This window comes from Oryzias latipes, chromosome 22 (genome assembly GCF_002234675.1).
Source record: "Oryzias latipes chromosome 22, ASM223467v1".
Taxonomy (NCBI): Eukaryota; Metazoa; Chordata; class Actinopteri; order Beloniformes; family Adrianichthyidae; genus Oryzias; species Oryzias latipes.
The window spans coordinates 18,478,823-18,494,565 of NC_019880.2; the positions used below are offsets into that span (position 1 = coordinate 18,478,823).

Genomic DNA, 15,743 nt, shown 5'->3' on the forward strand with positions numbered 1-15,743 from the left:
TCCACGTCCGTCCACAGATGAGATGACTTGGTCTGATTGCAATGTCATACATGTCTGTCCAACCAACAATTACAGAGACGCCCCAAGCTTCCATGCAGGACTCTAAGGCGGTACGCTGTATGGAGTAAAATTCTACACGTCAGACCAGCTGCAGCAAAGCATGAACAAAAAATACAACCAACAGACACACAAAACTCAGATGTCTGATTAGAAAATAACAGGTTCCAAATGAAATAAAGTCCATTTGTTTCTAGATTAGATTCAAATATCTCTGCTCACCATGACTTCCACTTTTCCGACACATTCCAAGGAGTAGTCCACTCCTCCGTTGGTCATCTCTGCCAGGACTTGATTGATGGGTATGTTGTGATCTTTGGGGTTCACAAAGTCAGTTGCACCAAATGCTTTGGCCTTCTCAGCTTTCTGAGAGTTGATGTCCACAGCGAGGATCCTTTCGGCTCCTGCATCTTTGCAGCCCATGACTGCAGCCAAACCCACTGCTCCCAGACCAAAGACTGCACATGTGGAGCCCGGCTCAACCTGCAATAAAACATGCTCTTAACACGACCATCTACTTTTACTCAAGAATAGGTGTGATGGCAGCATACCCTGCCACACCAACAAACAAAATGGCAGTAACCTCCTCCCAGCATTGCACACTTTCTTTTTAATTTTAAATGCACAGCTTTCTTTGAGTTAAAATATAAATTTATTCTCCGTTTTCAATAATTATTTGTAGCACACGTACATTTGTTTAGTTTACTTATTTTGGTTTGTTTAATTAATGTCACCCGTTTTTGAGTTGCCAGTGCTGAGGGTGCTGCTGGTCCCTACAGGTGTGGCTGAGGTTCTGCTCCTGGAGCTGTGCTGTGAGGACCGGCAAAGGAGGAGGTCAAGTCTTCACAGCCTTTAAATACTCCAGACAATTGGGCAGGCGCCATCTACAGGAACCTCCAGGGGAGAAACTAATGGACTTATTTAATGTTTATTTGCTTTACTTCTGTTGGTTATTATTCATTTGTTCTACTTTTTACACTAAGAGACCAAGATTTGTGTTTAGTCTTTTCTTTATAGTCTTTGTTAAATGTCTGTGTAGTTATGTTAGTTTTGTGCACAACAGTCTCAAACACACACCTTTGCAGTGTTCACCGCTGCTCCATAACCAGTGCAGATCCCACATCCAAGGAGGCAGACTTTGTCCAGAGGAGCAGCAGGGTTGATCTTGGTCACAGCAATCTGGTTAATCACGGTGTACTCCGAGAAGGTACTGGTTCCCATAAACTGCAGCACCCTCTTACCTCTGCAGGTAAACCTGGATTCTACAGAGGCCATTATTTCCTGACGAATCCGAGTCCTGTACAAAAGGTTTTTTCCCCCATGTTTGAAAAAAAAAAGTCAGGAATATTGGAAGAAGTTCCTATGTACAATGTAAAGGGAAAACAGAATGTGAAGTAGCAGGTCTGGCTTACCATGCAGCTTCACACTGGTTTGTCCTGGGGCTCTTACAGAAGCGACATTGTCTGCACTGGCAGAGGAAAAGTGGAATCACTTTGTCACCTAAAGGAAAACAAAGAAAATATTTCAAAACTTTTGATTTTTTTATTTTATAATGGTAATTTACAACAAAAAAAAACCCCAAGCGGTATTTTGCTCCATTCCCGAATTCCCGTAAAAACCTGGGCTCTAAGCACCAGCCCCTCCCAATCCACATAAATGATTGGGTTCTCACGAGGTGACGTAGACCAGTGAGAGCAGCCCGTTCCATGAACAACTGACAGCACTGCCCCCAGGCTAACACACACACACACACACACTTTCTCCATGGAGCTAGTGGTGATCAGCAATAATGCTTTCGTTTAATATGCACAATATTCATATCCATCTTTGCAAAAGTTTGGCTGCATTAAAGTTTCATCTGTAATGTAAGTCTGAACAATAATAAAAAAATCCAAAAATAAGCAGTCATTTAGAAAATGGCTTCAAGTGGACGTCTAAAAGTTTGTACACCATTTTATCTATAAAATATTTTCTCTTTTCTCCACATACAGCCCCAATTCTAACTGATAGTTGATTAAGGGTAAACATTATTTGCCTCACATTGGAGTTTCCTCTGTAATTCCAAATTCTTAAATGTTTCAAAAAAGCTTTGATTGGATCTCTTGGCCCCTACGGCTCTCGGCTGTTCTGGAAATGGATTGGGGTTCCTCCAGCCAAAACTGGAGGGATTTTCTGTGGAGAACAGATCTTGGCATCTTTGGCTGCTGCTCCCATAACCATGTTTTGATATGATAACCAAAACTCGGCTGTTTGTTTTCAAGGGCAAAAAGACGCGCTGCAGATGCCGACTCTAGGATGACGTCATGAAAAGGACGCCACCCACAAGGAGCGAGAGCCTCAGAGATCAAGTCGTCTTCCGAGGAGGAAAATTAGCTGCGCCAAAACCTCCAATTTTATTAAAATGTGTTCTATTGTGTGCCAAAGGTAATATATTATCATATGGATATAGTTTATTCTGAAAGGAAAGCATGACTAGACCCTTTAAAACAGAACATATAAACTGTACTTTCTTTGACCATGACAGCCTTTAGGCATTTGTTCTTCTCTTTTATCATCTGGTTTGTCCTCCGATGTTGCAATAAAGGGGTTGTTGTTTTCCCAAACATGTGCAGTTATAGCATGAAGATGACCATAATCTATTGTCCCACTAAATATGTGCAAGAATGTACATTTTAATGTATGTAAATAACCCAAAACTGGTTGATCTGAGACATCAATCAAATTGCAGTAAAGCTACCATAATGGAGTTGCCATGCACCCTGTAAATTTGCCACCGCGAATTTACAGTCAAACGGAAGGAAACATGGATTGCGGACACTTTCGAGGGCTTTTAGTTGTCATATAAAAGAGTTCAAATAAATGCCGCTTTTGGATTGTTAGTGATTTAACACAGACCTGGCTGAAATTCGGTGACTCCAGATCCGACACTCTCCACGATGCCAGCGCCCTCGTGGCCGAGGACAGTTGGAAAGCCTTCTGGATGCATGCTTTCAAAAAGGTGGTACAGGTCTGAGTGACACACAGATGTCGCCACAATCTGCACCAAAGACAGCACTCCAATAAAAATTATGTTTTCAACAACTTTTTGTAGCATTTTTCTCATGAAAGATAAAATTGGCATTTCTTTATTTTAGCAAGTGAAATGGGCGAGCTAAAGTCTCCCCTCTCTGCTCCATTCTGAAAAATCCATTTGCAGACAGATAAATACATTCATTTCTTCATTTTCCTCGTCTGAGCCGACGTTTGGCTCAAAACTGTACTGCTGGATAGCTCCGATATTGCTCGCTGTTGTAGTGTCATGACTAATGTTAGCGTGGGGGGAGTGAGGGGCTTTTAGCAGGAGACTGTGTAAATGAAGGGATGATGGAATATTAGTGGAGGCTTACTTCTGCTCCAACAACAACAACTCTGAATTTCTGATGAACTACTGTAGCCCTGCAGAAACTTTGTACCAGAAAATTACAGGTTTTATGATTTTGCCCCGAGAACAGTAGGATCTTCCTTAAAAGACCACCGGGAACGCTTTTGAAATAAATCAAAATATGATCTAAGTGGAACTGTAACCACAATTTAAAGTCTGCATTTCACAGATGCCACACCAGACCAAACCCTTTTCCTTTCACGCCAAACAGTTCTATCCTACTGTTGAGTTGTGAGTCTTCATCACTCCCTCACCTTGATGCGAACTTCATTTTCCTGTGGGGGGGCCACCTCTATCTCCTCCATAACCACAGGCTTGTTGGGCTCCCAGGCAACTGCTGCTTTGCACTTGATGACCTGAGGGAGCAAAAAGATTCATGAACATTCTAGAAACGGAAGTTTCTTGTGTTCACCCAAATAAAGACTAAAAATGTCAGATTTTTAACAGACAGGCCGAAATTCTTTCGTACTGTGAGGTTTATTGGTTTATGTTAAAGTTTATTCAACTTGTACGCGATTACATTTGATATGAAAAAACTTAAACTGTTGACTAATTCTTTTGTATTTCAGGGGAATACAATAAAACAAGGAGGAAGGTGAAGAACTGAAAGACTGAAAAACATTTTAAAAGTTTCAGGATGAACCAAAAGGATATGAAAAATAATTCAACTTAAAGTTCAAACACTAAACCACGGTAAAAAAATAAAATTAAAATAAATTAAAATGCAATAAACATGCATTCTAAACTTGTAAATAGTCAAACCTAGAACATTTAGTTTGACAAATCAAGTTTAAGTTAAATTTTTGCTTGTTTTATTTCTTCAGAATTAAATGTTGAAAAACTAATCTGTAAATGACTATAGAACAGCAGCAACAGAGTGAGTTTTTCTCTATGACTGTATATGAGAACTGGAGTGAGTGGCCCCTCTCTCCTCACATTCCAAATAGGAAGTACTGTCCCTGCTGGCTAAGAAGCCAAAATGCCACGGACTTCTAAACAGCTATTACCCCTTGACACCTGAATTAATTTTACGGCAGATTCACGGCAGCAGAGACAACTTTCCCAGAAGCCTGTGAAGAGACCAAGGCATTGGAAAAAAGAACTGGGGGAAGTCATAACAGCTCAAAGAGTTGCAACTCAAAGACTGATTTGACAGTCTGACCTGGACCAGCACAAAACTGAAATCTGTAATGAGCAGCATCAAGAACTAAAAGATATGAAAGAGCTTCTTTAAGGTAGGAATTCTTTGACCTGGTCCAAGGAATCCGAATTAACATGCTGTCATCTCCTCCTGATCTGTCTATGCGTGTGGTCGATGTTGATTATGCAGCACCCTGAAATTCCCCTTTTTGTGCGTTCCTTTCACCTGCAGCAACACAGATTTCCTCACACACGACTGGCTTCTACGGTGGACCTTTGAGGAGCGGCTTTGGACTGGATGGACTTTTTTTGTTTTATATTTTAACCTGATGCAACTTTATACATTTGTTTTGTCATTTTTGCACAGTGTTCATTGAGCTAATCAAATCACCAGTTCGATATTTGCTGAAAACTTTATTTAATTGTAGTCATTTGAACAGGGATAGTGCACATTTCTGTTAACCCTTGTGCTATCCCAGGCACTTTAACGTTGGGAGTTGGGTCATCTAGACCCACTAGACAGTGCTCTGAACCTTTTTTCTTCAATGATTTGTGATCTTCACTGGTGTCCATGGATGACATGAAATCTTTCCACCTTTATCCACCTTTGTCATGGTAGGGAGAACACGTCAATGTAAGTGTGGGGTCATCAAAGATAGCACAAGGGTTAATGTGCCAGTGTTAGCTGCTAATCTAATTTTCAACTGTAGTCCCTGGGCAAATTGCAGGTTTGCCAAAAAACTCCAAAAGCAGTTGAGTTAGATGAGATGCAGTTGAGAGTAGTTGTGACTAATACAAAACCGAGCGTTTGAAATTAGATTTGGTCTCTACACAGTTAAAAAAATGACATCTCAACCGAGAAATTATAATGAACTAATTTGATCATATTTAAATGATGTATGGAAATAGTATATTACTTTTGACCATCCTTTCAATAAAGCCATCCAAAAATAAATGTTTAATTCTGCTCCTGATAAAGGCTAAAATGAAAACAGAAGTCTGAAGTCCACCTGCTATCAGGGAAACGTTTTACGGCTTCGGCAGTAACTGCAAAGAACCAGCTGTAAAATAGAATCAATTGGAGAAACGGCGGTTCATTTTAGATTATTAAAACCAATAACTGGAACATTTTCACGTTCTTTGCTGTCTGGTGTAAAAATGATGCTGTCAAAACTAACATTTGTTTAAACATTTGTTTGCGCCAAGAAATGATCAAATTGTAAAAAAATAAAATAAACAGAACAGCAAAACCTGTAGATTTAGGGGTTTAATATAATTACAAACACCAGCATCACCACAAAAAAAAAATTGTCATTTCAAACTGCTTTCATTTTGTTATAACTCAGTGCACAAAAGAGCAGTTTCAAAACATGTCTGCCATAGGCAAACAAGTTGAGAGATAAAATGTATGCACAATTCTGCTTACCTTCCCAGCTGTGGACATTTTTGCTCTGCAGTGGATCGCTACCAAATCCTGACTGATAAGACCTCAGCTGCAGCACGGCGGAAAACTAAGACAAAGCAAGATCTGCTTTTATCTTTCTGCCGGCAGGACTTTAACCCTTCAGGTGTCTTTATCCTTGAGTTTTGCCCACTTTTTAAACTCTGGAGCAAATGAGGGGACAAAAAAAAAAAGAAAAAGAAAATTTAAACCGCAAGCGCTACCCACCCCTGACGCCCACCTCTACGCACCACCTCCACCATCGCTACCCACCTCTACGAAAAGCACATAGCTTAACCCTTGTGCTATCCTAGGCACTTTACCATTGGGAGTTGGGTCATCTAGACCCACTAGACAGTGCACTGAACCTTTTTTCTTCAATGATTTATGATCTTCACTGGTGTCCATGGATTACATGAAATCTTTCCACCTTTGTCATGGTAGGGAGAACACGTCAATTTAAGGGTGGGGTCATCTAAGATAGCACAAGGGTTAAGATGCTAATTATACTAACTATGCTAGTCATGCGAATGTGGTTAAAAGTGCTAGCATTGCAATCAGCATCATCAACTCACTCAAAAAAAACCCAATTGCTTAAGATTATCATACTGGTAAGAGCTACATGTGATAAGTTGAAGAAAATCCACTTTTTTCATGATAGCGGCTCTTCTGTTGATTTTATCTCCTTAGCAACCATTTTATGTTGTAGTTGGCTGGGGATCACGAACAGGTCAATGTCTGTCTCAGATGGATCGGAAAAAATAAACTTTTGGATGTCCTTAGCAATGGAGGATTGTTCGTATCCAGTGTATTTCAATTTGTTCAGTTCTAGCCATTGATGCATGTATTAAACTTTGACAGTATTCCTTTGAATATAATAGTATTAGCAGTACGGCACTTTTGTGAGCTCACTATTCAAGATGGCGGCCCCCTTCCCTTAGTGGTCGACAAAAGCCCAGGTTGTAGACTTAAACTAGCGGCAAGTTTGTGTAATTTCAGGAGAGGGGGGGGGGGGGGGGTAATTTTCCAATATTGTACAAAATCACAGGTTTTGGCACAAAATGGTCACCAAACCGTAGGTCGTGTAGCCATCCCGTAATAATTTCAAAACTTCCTTTCATTTCAGCACATTTTTTTAACAGTGTTTTTATTGCTTACCACACCCACAGTTTTAATACTGTCATATTGTATGTTACATTGTTGTTCAGTGTGGGCCAAGCCAAAATTCCGATACAAAACGTGTGAGCTAGTTAAGACCGCAACAGGTGTGAATTCACTTTGCGCACGCCTTTAACAATCTACAACTTTTAATTGCAACATTTTTTTTTCCCACAGTAGCTTGCCATTGATGCCCGATAAGTTACGAAACGATCGATAAAAATCCCTAAGAGAAGTTTTTGTATGCGTCTGGAACTAAAAATTCAAGATGGCTTCTTCCTAAGGTCAAAGGTCAACAAAACCTCTGGTGTTAGTAGACTCGAGCTGGCGGCATGTGTGTGAAATTTCATGAGAGAAAGCAAATCCAAACAAAGAAAGAAATAACACGTACAAAAGTGTTCCCGTATTGTAGACACCACGAAAATCACCAATTCTTAGAGTTCGTCATTAAATGGCCACCAAGCCGTAGTTCATTTGCTTCAGGCTTTTCCAACTGCATTGTTTTGTTTTGCTCTAGATTCACAACAATTTTGGGGAAAAAATGAAAAAAAAATACTTTGAGGATTAGGAGGTTCAGATGTTGTCTGTACAGATTTGAAAAACATTTTGATTTAAGCCTCAGCTGTCAAACCGAACAAACAACTAAAAATGACAATAGCCATCTGTACTTGCTGTTCACTTCCTTAGAATTTCTAAGCAAAGAAAAAGGACAAACAAATTGAGTTGTAGTTGCCATTTACTCATTTCCCATTAGGTTGGACATTTTCACTTATGACCAGCATGTGGACAGAAGTCAGGAAAAGCATTTGCTCGTCTTCATCTCCCATGTGCAAACAGGCTCCATAATGCAGCAATTCAACCAAATGGGCATAATGATCTCAAAGATGGGTTATTCTGGAGACAAACTTATCACAGTCCGGATGCTGCAAAATAAAATAAAAATAAACAAAACCCATTAGTATAAAACGTTTGAGTGAATGGCAAATGTTTGTGGAAATGTACCAGTTACTGTCTTTCATCAGTTCAATGGCATCATTGATGTGATCCAAAGTCATGTTGTGAGTGATAAATTCATCCACCAGCAGCTTCTTATCCATGTAGGCTTTAACCATTTGAGCTACACCATCTTTACTTTTGAAACCTGTACCCACAAATGTATGAACAATTTAAAACTAGTGTTCGTATGAGAAAAAAAACAAAAACACCCAAGGGAAATATCTTACCTCCAAACATGCAACCTTTCCAAGTACGTCCACAAAGGAGGTTCAGTGGTTTGACTGATGCTATAAACATCCGTCCAGCCAACAATCACAGAGACGCCCCAGCCTTTTATGCAGGACTCTAATGCAGAACGCTAGATGGAGCAAAAATAAATAAAAGTTAAAAAAAAATCTGTCATATTTGCATCTTAAAATGCAACCATGGATTACACACTGATTGCATGAAAAAGAAAGAGTACAGTCTTTCTGGTCCTCCTAAAAGACTCTGCTCACCATGACTTCCACTTTTCCGACACATTCCAAGGAGTAGTCCACTCCTCCGTTGGTCATCTCTGCCAGGACTTGATTGATGGGTATGTTGTGATCTTTGGGGTTCACAAAGTCAGTTGCACCAAATGCTTTGGCCTTCTCAGCTTTCTCAGAGTTGATGTCCACAGCGATGACCCTTTTGGCTCCTGCATCTTTGCAGCCCATGACTGCAGCCAAACCCACTGCTCCCAGACCAAAGACTGCACATGTGGAGCCCGGCTCAACCTAAAGTAGACACGACCATATACATTTAAAAAAATAAATAAATAAAATTGAAAAGTCAAGACTATGATTGGAGCGAATTCTATGGTCTGACAGTTTGAGAGGATCGATGAGCATGTATCGATGTATATATATTTTAAGCCTTATACTTTAAACTTCGGCTCTCATTGGAATTAGTAAAAAAAAAAAAAAAAAAAAAAAAAAAAAAGAATAAGTAACATTCTACATTTTGTTTACACCTTTGCAGTGTTCACCGCTGCTCCGTAACCAGTGCAGATCCCACATCCAAGGAGGCAGACTTTGTCCAGAGGAGCAGCAGGGTCGATCTTGGCCACTGCACTCTGATGAACCACAGTGTACTCCGAGAAGGTACTGGTTCCCATAAACTGCAGCACCCTCTTACCTCTGCAGGTAAACCTGGATTCTACAGAGGCCATTATTTTCTGACAAACTCGGGTCCTGTGTCAGGAAAAAGTTTGGACAAACTTTGTTAAAAACATACAAACACCCAAATTGACATTTTGGCCAGGTTAATATTCTCATATGGTGTTAAAAAGTTAGAGCTCACCATGCAAGTTCACATTGGTTCGTCTTGGGACTTTTACAAAAGCGACATTCTCTGCACTGACAGAGGAAAATAGGGATCACTTTGTCTCCTACAAGAACAAAAATAATCCAAATAAAGACAAAAACAGTAAGTTTTTACTATGTAGAACATGGACATTTGCAAACATGTTTCTTTACTTGATACACGAGTGACACCACAGCAGACTTTAGAGCAGGGGTGGGCAAGTATTTTGGGTCACGGGCCAAATAGGGTTCTAAAATTGGATAGAAGGGGGCGGACCAGGAGCAGATGCGTGGAGTGAGAAAGAAATAACATGGAACCTGGATGAAAACATTTGGATTGAAAATTATATTTTATAAACAGAACATTTCAGAGTTTAGGTTAAAACTTTTGTTCTTGTTTTAGAGCCAATTGCACCAATGGCTTGATGTACCTCATGTAAAACTTAGAGAAATGCTGCGTTCAGGTGTTTGAATGATCGTAAGAATGAAAAACAACAAATCTTCCAACACCACATGGATGCTACAGTGGAGTCCGCCAAATCTTTCTTGTGAGGGCCACAATAAGTCATTTAAAACTTTAGACTTATATTATAATTTATTGTAAAGCCCTATAATAAAGTTTTATTAAGTCATAATCCTTTTTATAAAATAACACTAAAATTCAAAAAATAACTGATTTTCAAATACAAAAAGCCAGGGGAAAAAATGTACTGATGCATTAAAAAGAAGAAACAATAAATAGTTGATCCTCTCCCGTCTTTGTCTCGCTGAGACTTTGAGGGCTGCTGCTCCTCCCTTGTCTAACAGTTTGGGCTAAAACTGAGCAGCTGCGCTGTGTCCTGCACGTCTGTTTCTCATCCAGTAATAATGAAAAAAATAAAAAGGCAAATTTCTATGTCTTCTGCTGCAGCTTTAGATATATCTGTTACCTTTTCACCAGTACAGAGTACTCTCGTTTATTGCTGGAGTTTCGTTCTTGAAATAACCCGTGATCTGTGAAATCCACGGAGTTTGATTACATACATTTTATGACAGTAAATCTCCTCACTGCCCACTTCATACACTTTTTACAGACAGACATGAACATTTTCACACTTTTCTCTTGTTTCAATTATCAAACCTTCATAGAAATTAAGTCCAGGATCTTAGAATGAAAACAAAGATCTGATTGTGATCACAGATTTCTGTAGATCTGAAGAGCTCCGTGTTTCTGTACAGGAGACACGGCACAGAGGAGATTGATTGACAGGGTCTCCAGCCAATCAAGACACAGAACAGAGTGCACTGTTTAAAAAAAAAAAAAAAAAAAAGCAGCATAATCGCTCTAAAAGAACGAGCTAAACCGGGAAAGATGAACTGTGACATAAAAAGGGAAGACTGTCTTCTGCTCCACTTGACAGATTTTAGAGGGTTTCAGATTGAACATAGACTGCAGAAGGGTGGACTGAAATGTCACGTTCTATGCGGGTGTTGATCGCATGGCCAGATTTAAAAAACAAACAAACATGGGTCTCTGATATTGTTCAGTGGGCCGGACCAAACATGGAGAGTGGGCCGGGTCCGGCCTGCGGGCCGTAGTTTGCCCACCTTTGCTTCAGGGATATCAGATAAGATATTCTAACGGAACCAGTTATAATGTAAAGGACATTTATTTGATGGTTTATTCACATTTCCATGGACTCCATATGACCTTTTTTAAGACATGGTCAGGGCCCAGAGGCACCACCTACAGTGGTGGTAGGTTGTCACATTTGACACAGTTTTGCCCCTTTGTTAGTCACACCACACTTGCTTAAGAGGCTCAGCAGCTCATATCTGTACCTTCAGAAAAAGAACATAAAAAAGGAGTTTGCGTGAAAGAATATGAATGTGGCCCCCCCCCCCCCTTTATATGTTGAAGGAATTCTCTTGATCTTTGTGCAAATGTGCATCTCAGGCACCTTTCTGCCTGCAGCCACCCGGTCCCGCTGACAATCCAGACGAGGCCAAAGTCCTTTCAACACGGCTAACATTAAAACCAGAAGGGGGTGGGGTTTAAACGTCATGATAAAAAGAAGTAAAGACATGCATAAGCCCATCATTAAAGGTATGAACAAAGCCAAAATACCATAAATACATTTCTAATGAATAAGTCATGTATTGAAACTTTAGTTAGCATTACCAATTGGGCAAAAACTAGCTTTTTCCATTAACTAAATTACATAACCGACAATCGACAATAACAAATCTTCAAGTCCAAATATTGTGATAAAATCCTGGTCTCACAGATATTCAATTCTTCCGACTTTATTAAAAGGATTTTAAGTATAACTGAAAGTGGGATTCATTATACAAGGCACGCATTAAAAGAGAAACGGATTCATTTTTGGGTGTAAAACTTTTGCATTTGGTGCAATTTTGAAAATATAATCCTCCCTCTGCTACTTTCCGAGATTAAGCATAATCCACTTCTCCGTAAAGAGTTTCTTTAAAACCAGAAATCTGAATCAGAAATGTTTCCTCAGCCACAAAATAAGAATTGAATTTCATTCCAGACAGAATTTGGACACTGCTTGTTTGCAGAGGTCTACATTTGGTACCAGGTACAATGGATTTCAGTCACTAATTAAATGTTAGTTTCCATAAAGTAGGTCTACAAAGTGGTCTCACTTTAAACATCAGTCCCCACCCCACAGTTTTTTTTTTTAATTGGTGCTCACAAAAATACTTTGTATTTTAAATGAGGAGAAAGACAGACCTGGCTGAAACTCAGTGACTCCAGGTCCGACACTCTCCACAGTCCCAGCAGCCTCGTGGCCGAGGACAGTTGGAAAGCCTTCTGGGTGCATGTACTCAAAAAGGTGGTACAGGTCTGAGTGACAGACAGACGTCGCCACAATCTGCTCCAAAAACATTAACTCAATGCTTTAAGCACATAACAAAGCGGAGGGTGAGCAAGTGTCCTCACTAATCCAGTTATTTCTTTAATTTAGCAAACATGGTTTGAAAAAAGAAAAAAAAGTTTGTTCATCTTTACAACTGCAGGCTCTCACCTTGATGCGGACTTCATTTTCCTGTGGGGGTGCTACCTCAATCTCCACAGCCTTGTTGGGCTCCCAGGCCACTGCTGCTTTGCACTCGATGACCTAAAAATATGTTCATTTATTACTTTAATAAATAAAAAACAAAATACAAGTTTATAAACAGAAAAGTAAAACAAGTTGGAATTTTAACAGATTTAATAGCGAATTGCTCCAGTTTGAAACCTGCCTCCAGTGGTCATTTGAGGAACTGCAACGTTTGGTAGTTCCTAGTTGGCTTTAAATCGGGAAACAAAAATGGAGGCTTCTTTTTATTGCGGATCACCAATATGTGCCATACCTCTGGAACTGGCCTTTTTAAAGGCCAGCAAACAAGTATAAAAGTTTTGAGGTTAACCAAGTGGATTTTTCTGACAGAACTGCTTTAGAAAATGTCAAAAGATTAAAAAAAAAAAAAAAAAAAAAAAGCAGCAGTTTCAAATTCCACTAACTGCTAAGGACAATATTAGTGTTTTTTTTTTCATGGCAAAGACATCATGAAAATAGTTACCCTGACATGAGGATTTGTATGAAAGTAAATATGCTTACCAATGAGCGGAAATAAAAAGGAGAAAAAAAAAATCATTTTTTTTCTAACGCATGTTCTCAATTTTTAATTCATGCATATGTAACTACAACTTTCTTTTTAAAATGCATTTTTTTCAATGACGTCAGATGTCGAATGGCGATCCGTTTAAATTTTTGGAGCCTACAACCGTTCCGTTCAAGGCGGTAGGCCGGGGATGTTCCAGCAGAGGTGGCCGTACAGACAGGTCTCAAAAGTGTAGCGATGTCCTGACAAGAAGTCCATTTACAAAAGAATAGCCATTAGAACAGCTTATCCAATGTTTTTGGCCAGCATGTTGAACATGTCGAATCAGTATAGCACTAGTACATGCATAGATGACTCTGGCAAGAATGAATTCAAAGATGGCACACAAAAAAAAAAAAAATTAAGCTTTTATTTTGGTGGTCCATTTCTGCTCATTGGCAAGTTCATTTGCATGTTTGCTAAATATTCAGTTCAAGAGTTTCAAGATAAATGTTTAGTTAAAAACCACATATTTCATTTGGACTTCAATATTTAACACAAAAATGTGGTTACATTTTTAGATTTAAAAGAATAACTGGATCTTAAATATTTAATTTGCAATCTAAATGTTAAATTTTAAAATAAATATTTAGTTTACAAATTAAATATTTAGTTTGTCAAATATAATTACTTAAAAAATATTTAACTTTTACATATTTAGCTTGCCAACTAAATATCTAGTTAGTAAATGTAACATTTTAATAAAAATGCATGAATTAAAAAAAAGGTGAAAATATGAATTTAGAAAGAAAATGAAACCCATTTTTTCCCTCCTGAAAAAGGCTAAATAACCAAAAATATTGCTGTTAACATTTGACTTTGTCACTTTAGAAACAGCAACCCGTACAAGTTCTAAAGATAAAAATATATATAAAAATTAACTCAGCATTTCAAAAGTATATACACATATTACTCCAATAAATATACATTTCTTCTCAAGCATCAGCTTTAAAACTTAAGGCAACCATATGACATAAATTACAAGCAAAGTTTGGCTTACCTCTCCAATTGTTGACATTTTTTGCGAACTGGAGGAATAACCGCTAAAAATTGAGGACTGAAAACAAGTTAGCAGCTGCAGCACAGCAGGCAACAGAGTATAAATTTAGAACAGCTTTTTCTGGCTCTTAGAGGACATGACCCAAAACACATCTTAGAATGTGCTGATCCTTTGGAGTCTTCTTCAGCTCTTTGTCAGGATCACACCAGGTTTACATTTCCAATCACCACAGCTCCTAAGTGTCAGCTAGTTACTCTGGTAAAGTCTGTGGTTGCCAGGTTGGCATTTTACCTTTTCTAGTGAACCTATTTACCCATTCATTTTATGCCATGAACAGTAGAGTAGAAACAATGAAGAGATTAAGGAAAAAACATTTGCACGATTAAGATTTGGTCACATAAACCTGAAAAGAAAAGACATTTAACTTTAAAACTTCACAGGTGTTTTGTTGTCCAAATGTGTACTGGTATTTAAAAAGGAGAAACTCGGGAGATCATCTAATAGTCATAGATTCAAAAATACATGGCTTGAAATAAAATAAAGGGTTCATTTATTTTGTATAGTGTTTCCCGATTTAGCTGCTGCATTCTTTATGTAGCCACAAGTGGACCAAACAAGGGTCTCATGGTGCTTGTCCCAAGCCCGGCTAAATACAGTGCGCTGTGTCAGGGAGGGCATCCGACGTAAAATCTTTACCAAACCAAACCAGACCTATGATATGGTTGAGTCCCGGGTTAAGCTGATTCTCTGTGGTGAACCCTGAAGTAAAAAGCTGAAAGGGAAAGATTTGTTTCATTCTGTAACCCTTGTGCTGTCCTAGGCACTCTAACATTGGGAGTTGGGTCATCTAGACCCACTAGACAGTGCACTGAACCTTTTTTCTTCAATGATTTGTGATCTTCACTGGTGTCCATGGATTACATGAAATCTTTCCACCTTTATCCACCTTTGTCATGGTAGGGAGAACACGTCAATGTAAGGGTGGGGTCATCTAAGATAGCAGAAGGGTTAAGAAAATAAGGGAACTTGGTTTTTCTTTCTAGTGCCATAAAACAGGAAGAACAACCAACTGCCGTCTACTGGACCCTTGTCTTCCAACATTGGGGAGGGAACTGGACCCCCTCAGTGCAGGAACACAGTTCTTGGGGGTCAGTTATGCTGAAGCTTTGCTGGCTGGTGTCTGGTCATGGAATGCCAAGTATCATTCTGCATCATTCTCCATTACAGATGTAAAAAAAAAAGTAGTAGGTAGTGGTAAATCCATCCAGTCTTTTCTACTTTGGTAAACAAAACATTTACACTTCTCTGTAAGATTCATTTGAGGGTTCAAATAAAAATATAGAAGCAAAACTTTGTGTTGTGTTCTTCTTATGGCGCTATTTGCAAATGCACAAAATTTATAAACAGAAGCACAAGTGTGAAAAATTGCTGCACTCTGAAATAACACATGCAGGGCATTACAACTCTAGAGAAATAGTCATGTACATGTGGTTGGTCAAAAATATTTCCATGTTTGGTCTTGTCAGCTTCAACAAAAATACATTCAAGCCACCC

The 15,743-nt window shown here is 39.0% G+C and overlaps 1 protein-coding gene and 1 pseudogene across 2 annotated transcripts in view; both read right to left on the minus strand.

The window, feature by feature from the left end:
* The window catches only part of LOC101172385 (alcohol dehydrogenase 1), an 8,583-nt gene extending 536 nt beyond the window's left edge, over positions 1 to 8,047 (minus strand). The window contains exons 1-8 of the mRNA XM_004085215.4: positions 7,958 to 8,047; positions 6,045 to 6,223; positions 3,733 to 3,834; positions 2,953 to 3,094; positions 1,470 to 1,557; positions 1,135 to 1,354; positions 280 to 540; positions 1 to 115 (exon numbers count right to left, since the gene is read on the minus strand). The exon at positions 1 to 115 is cut by the window's left edge and continues 18 nt beyond it. Coding sequence (XP_004085263.1) covers positions 1 to 115; positions 280 to 540; positions 1,135 to 1,354; positions 1,470 to 1,557; positions 2,953 to 3,094; positions 3,733 to 3,834; positions 6,045 to 6,062 — 946 coding nt within the window. The 5' untranslated portion in view covers positions 6,063 to 6,223; positions 7,958 to 8,047. The remainder of the gene's footprint in view (positions 116 to 279; positions 541 to 1,134; positions 1,355 to 1,469; positions 1,558 to 2,952; positions 3,095 to 3,732; positions 3,835 to 6,044; positions 6,224 to 7,957) is intronic.
* LOC101172633 lies at positions 7,936 to 15,018 on the minus strand (annotated as a pseudogene). The gene is made up of 9 exons (XR_002289154.2): positions 14,190 to 15,018; positions 12,571 to 12,663; positions 12,276 to 12,417; positions 9,537 to 9,624; positions 9,208 to 9,427; positions 8,711 to 8,971; positions 8,441 to 8,571; positions 8,220 to 8,358; positions 7,936 to 8,140 (listed from the first exon to the last, which is right to left on the minus strand). The product of XR_002289154.2 is annotated as an alcohol dehydrogenase 1-like (transcript).
* Between the last annotated feature and the right edge of the window lie 725 nt (positions 15,019 to 15,743).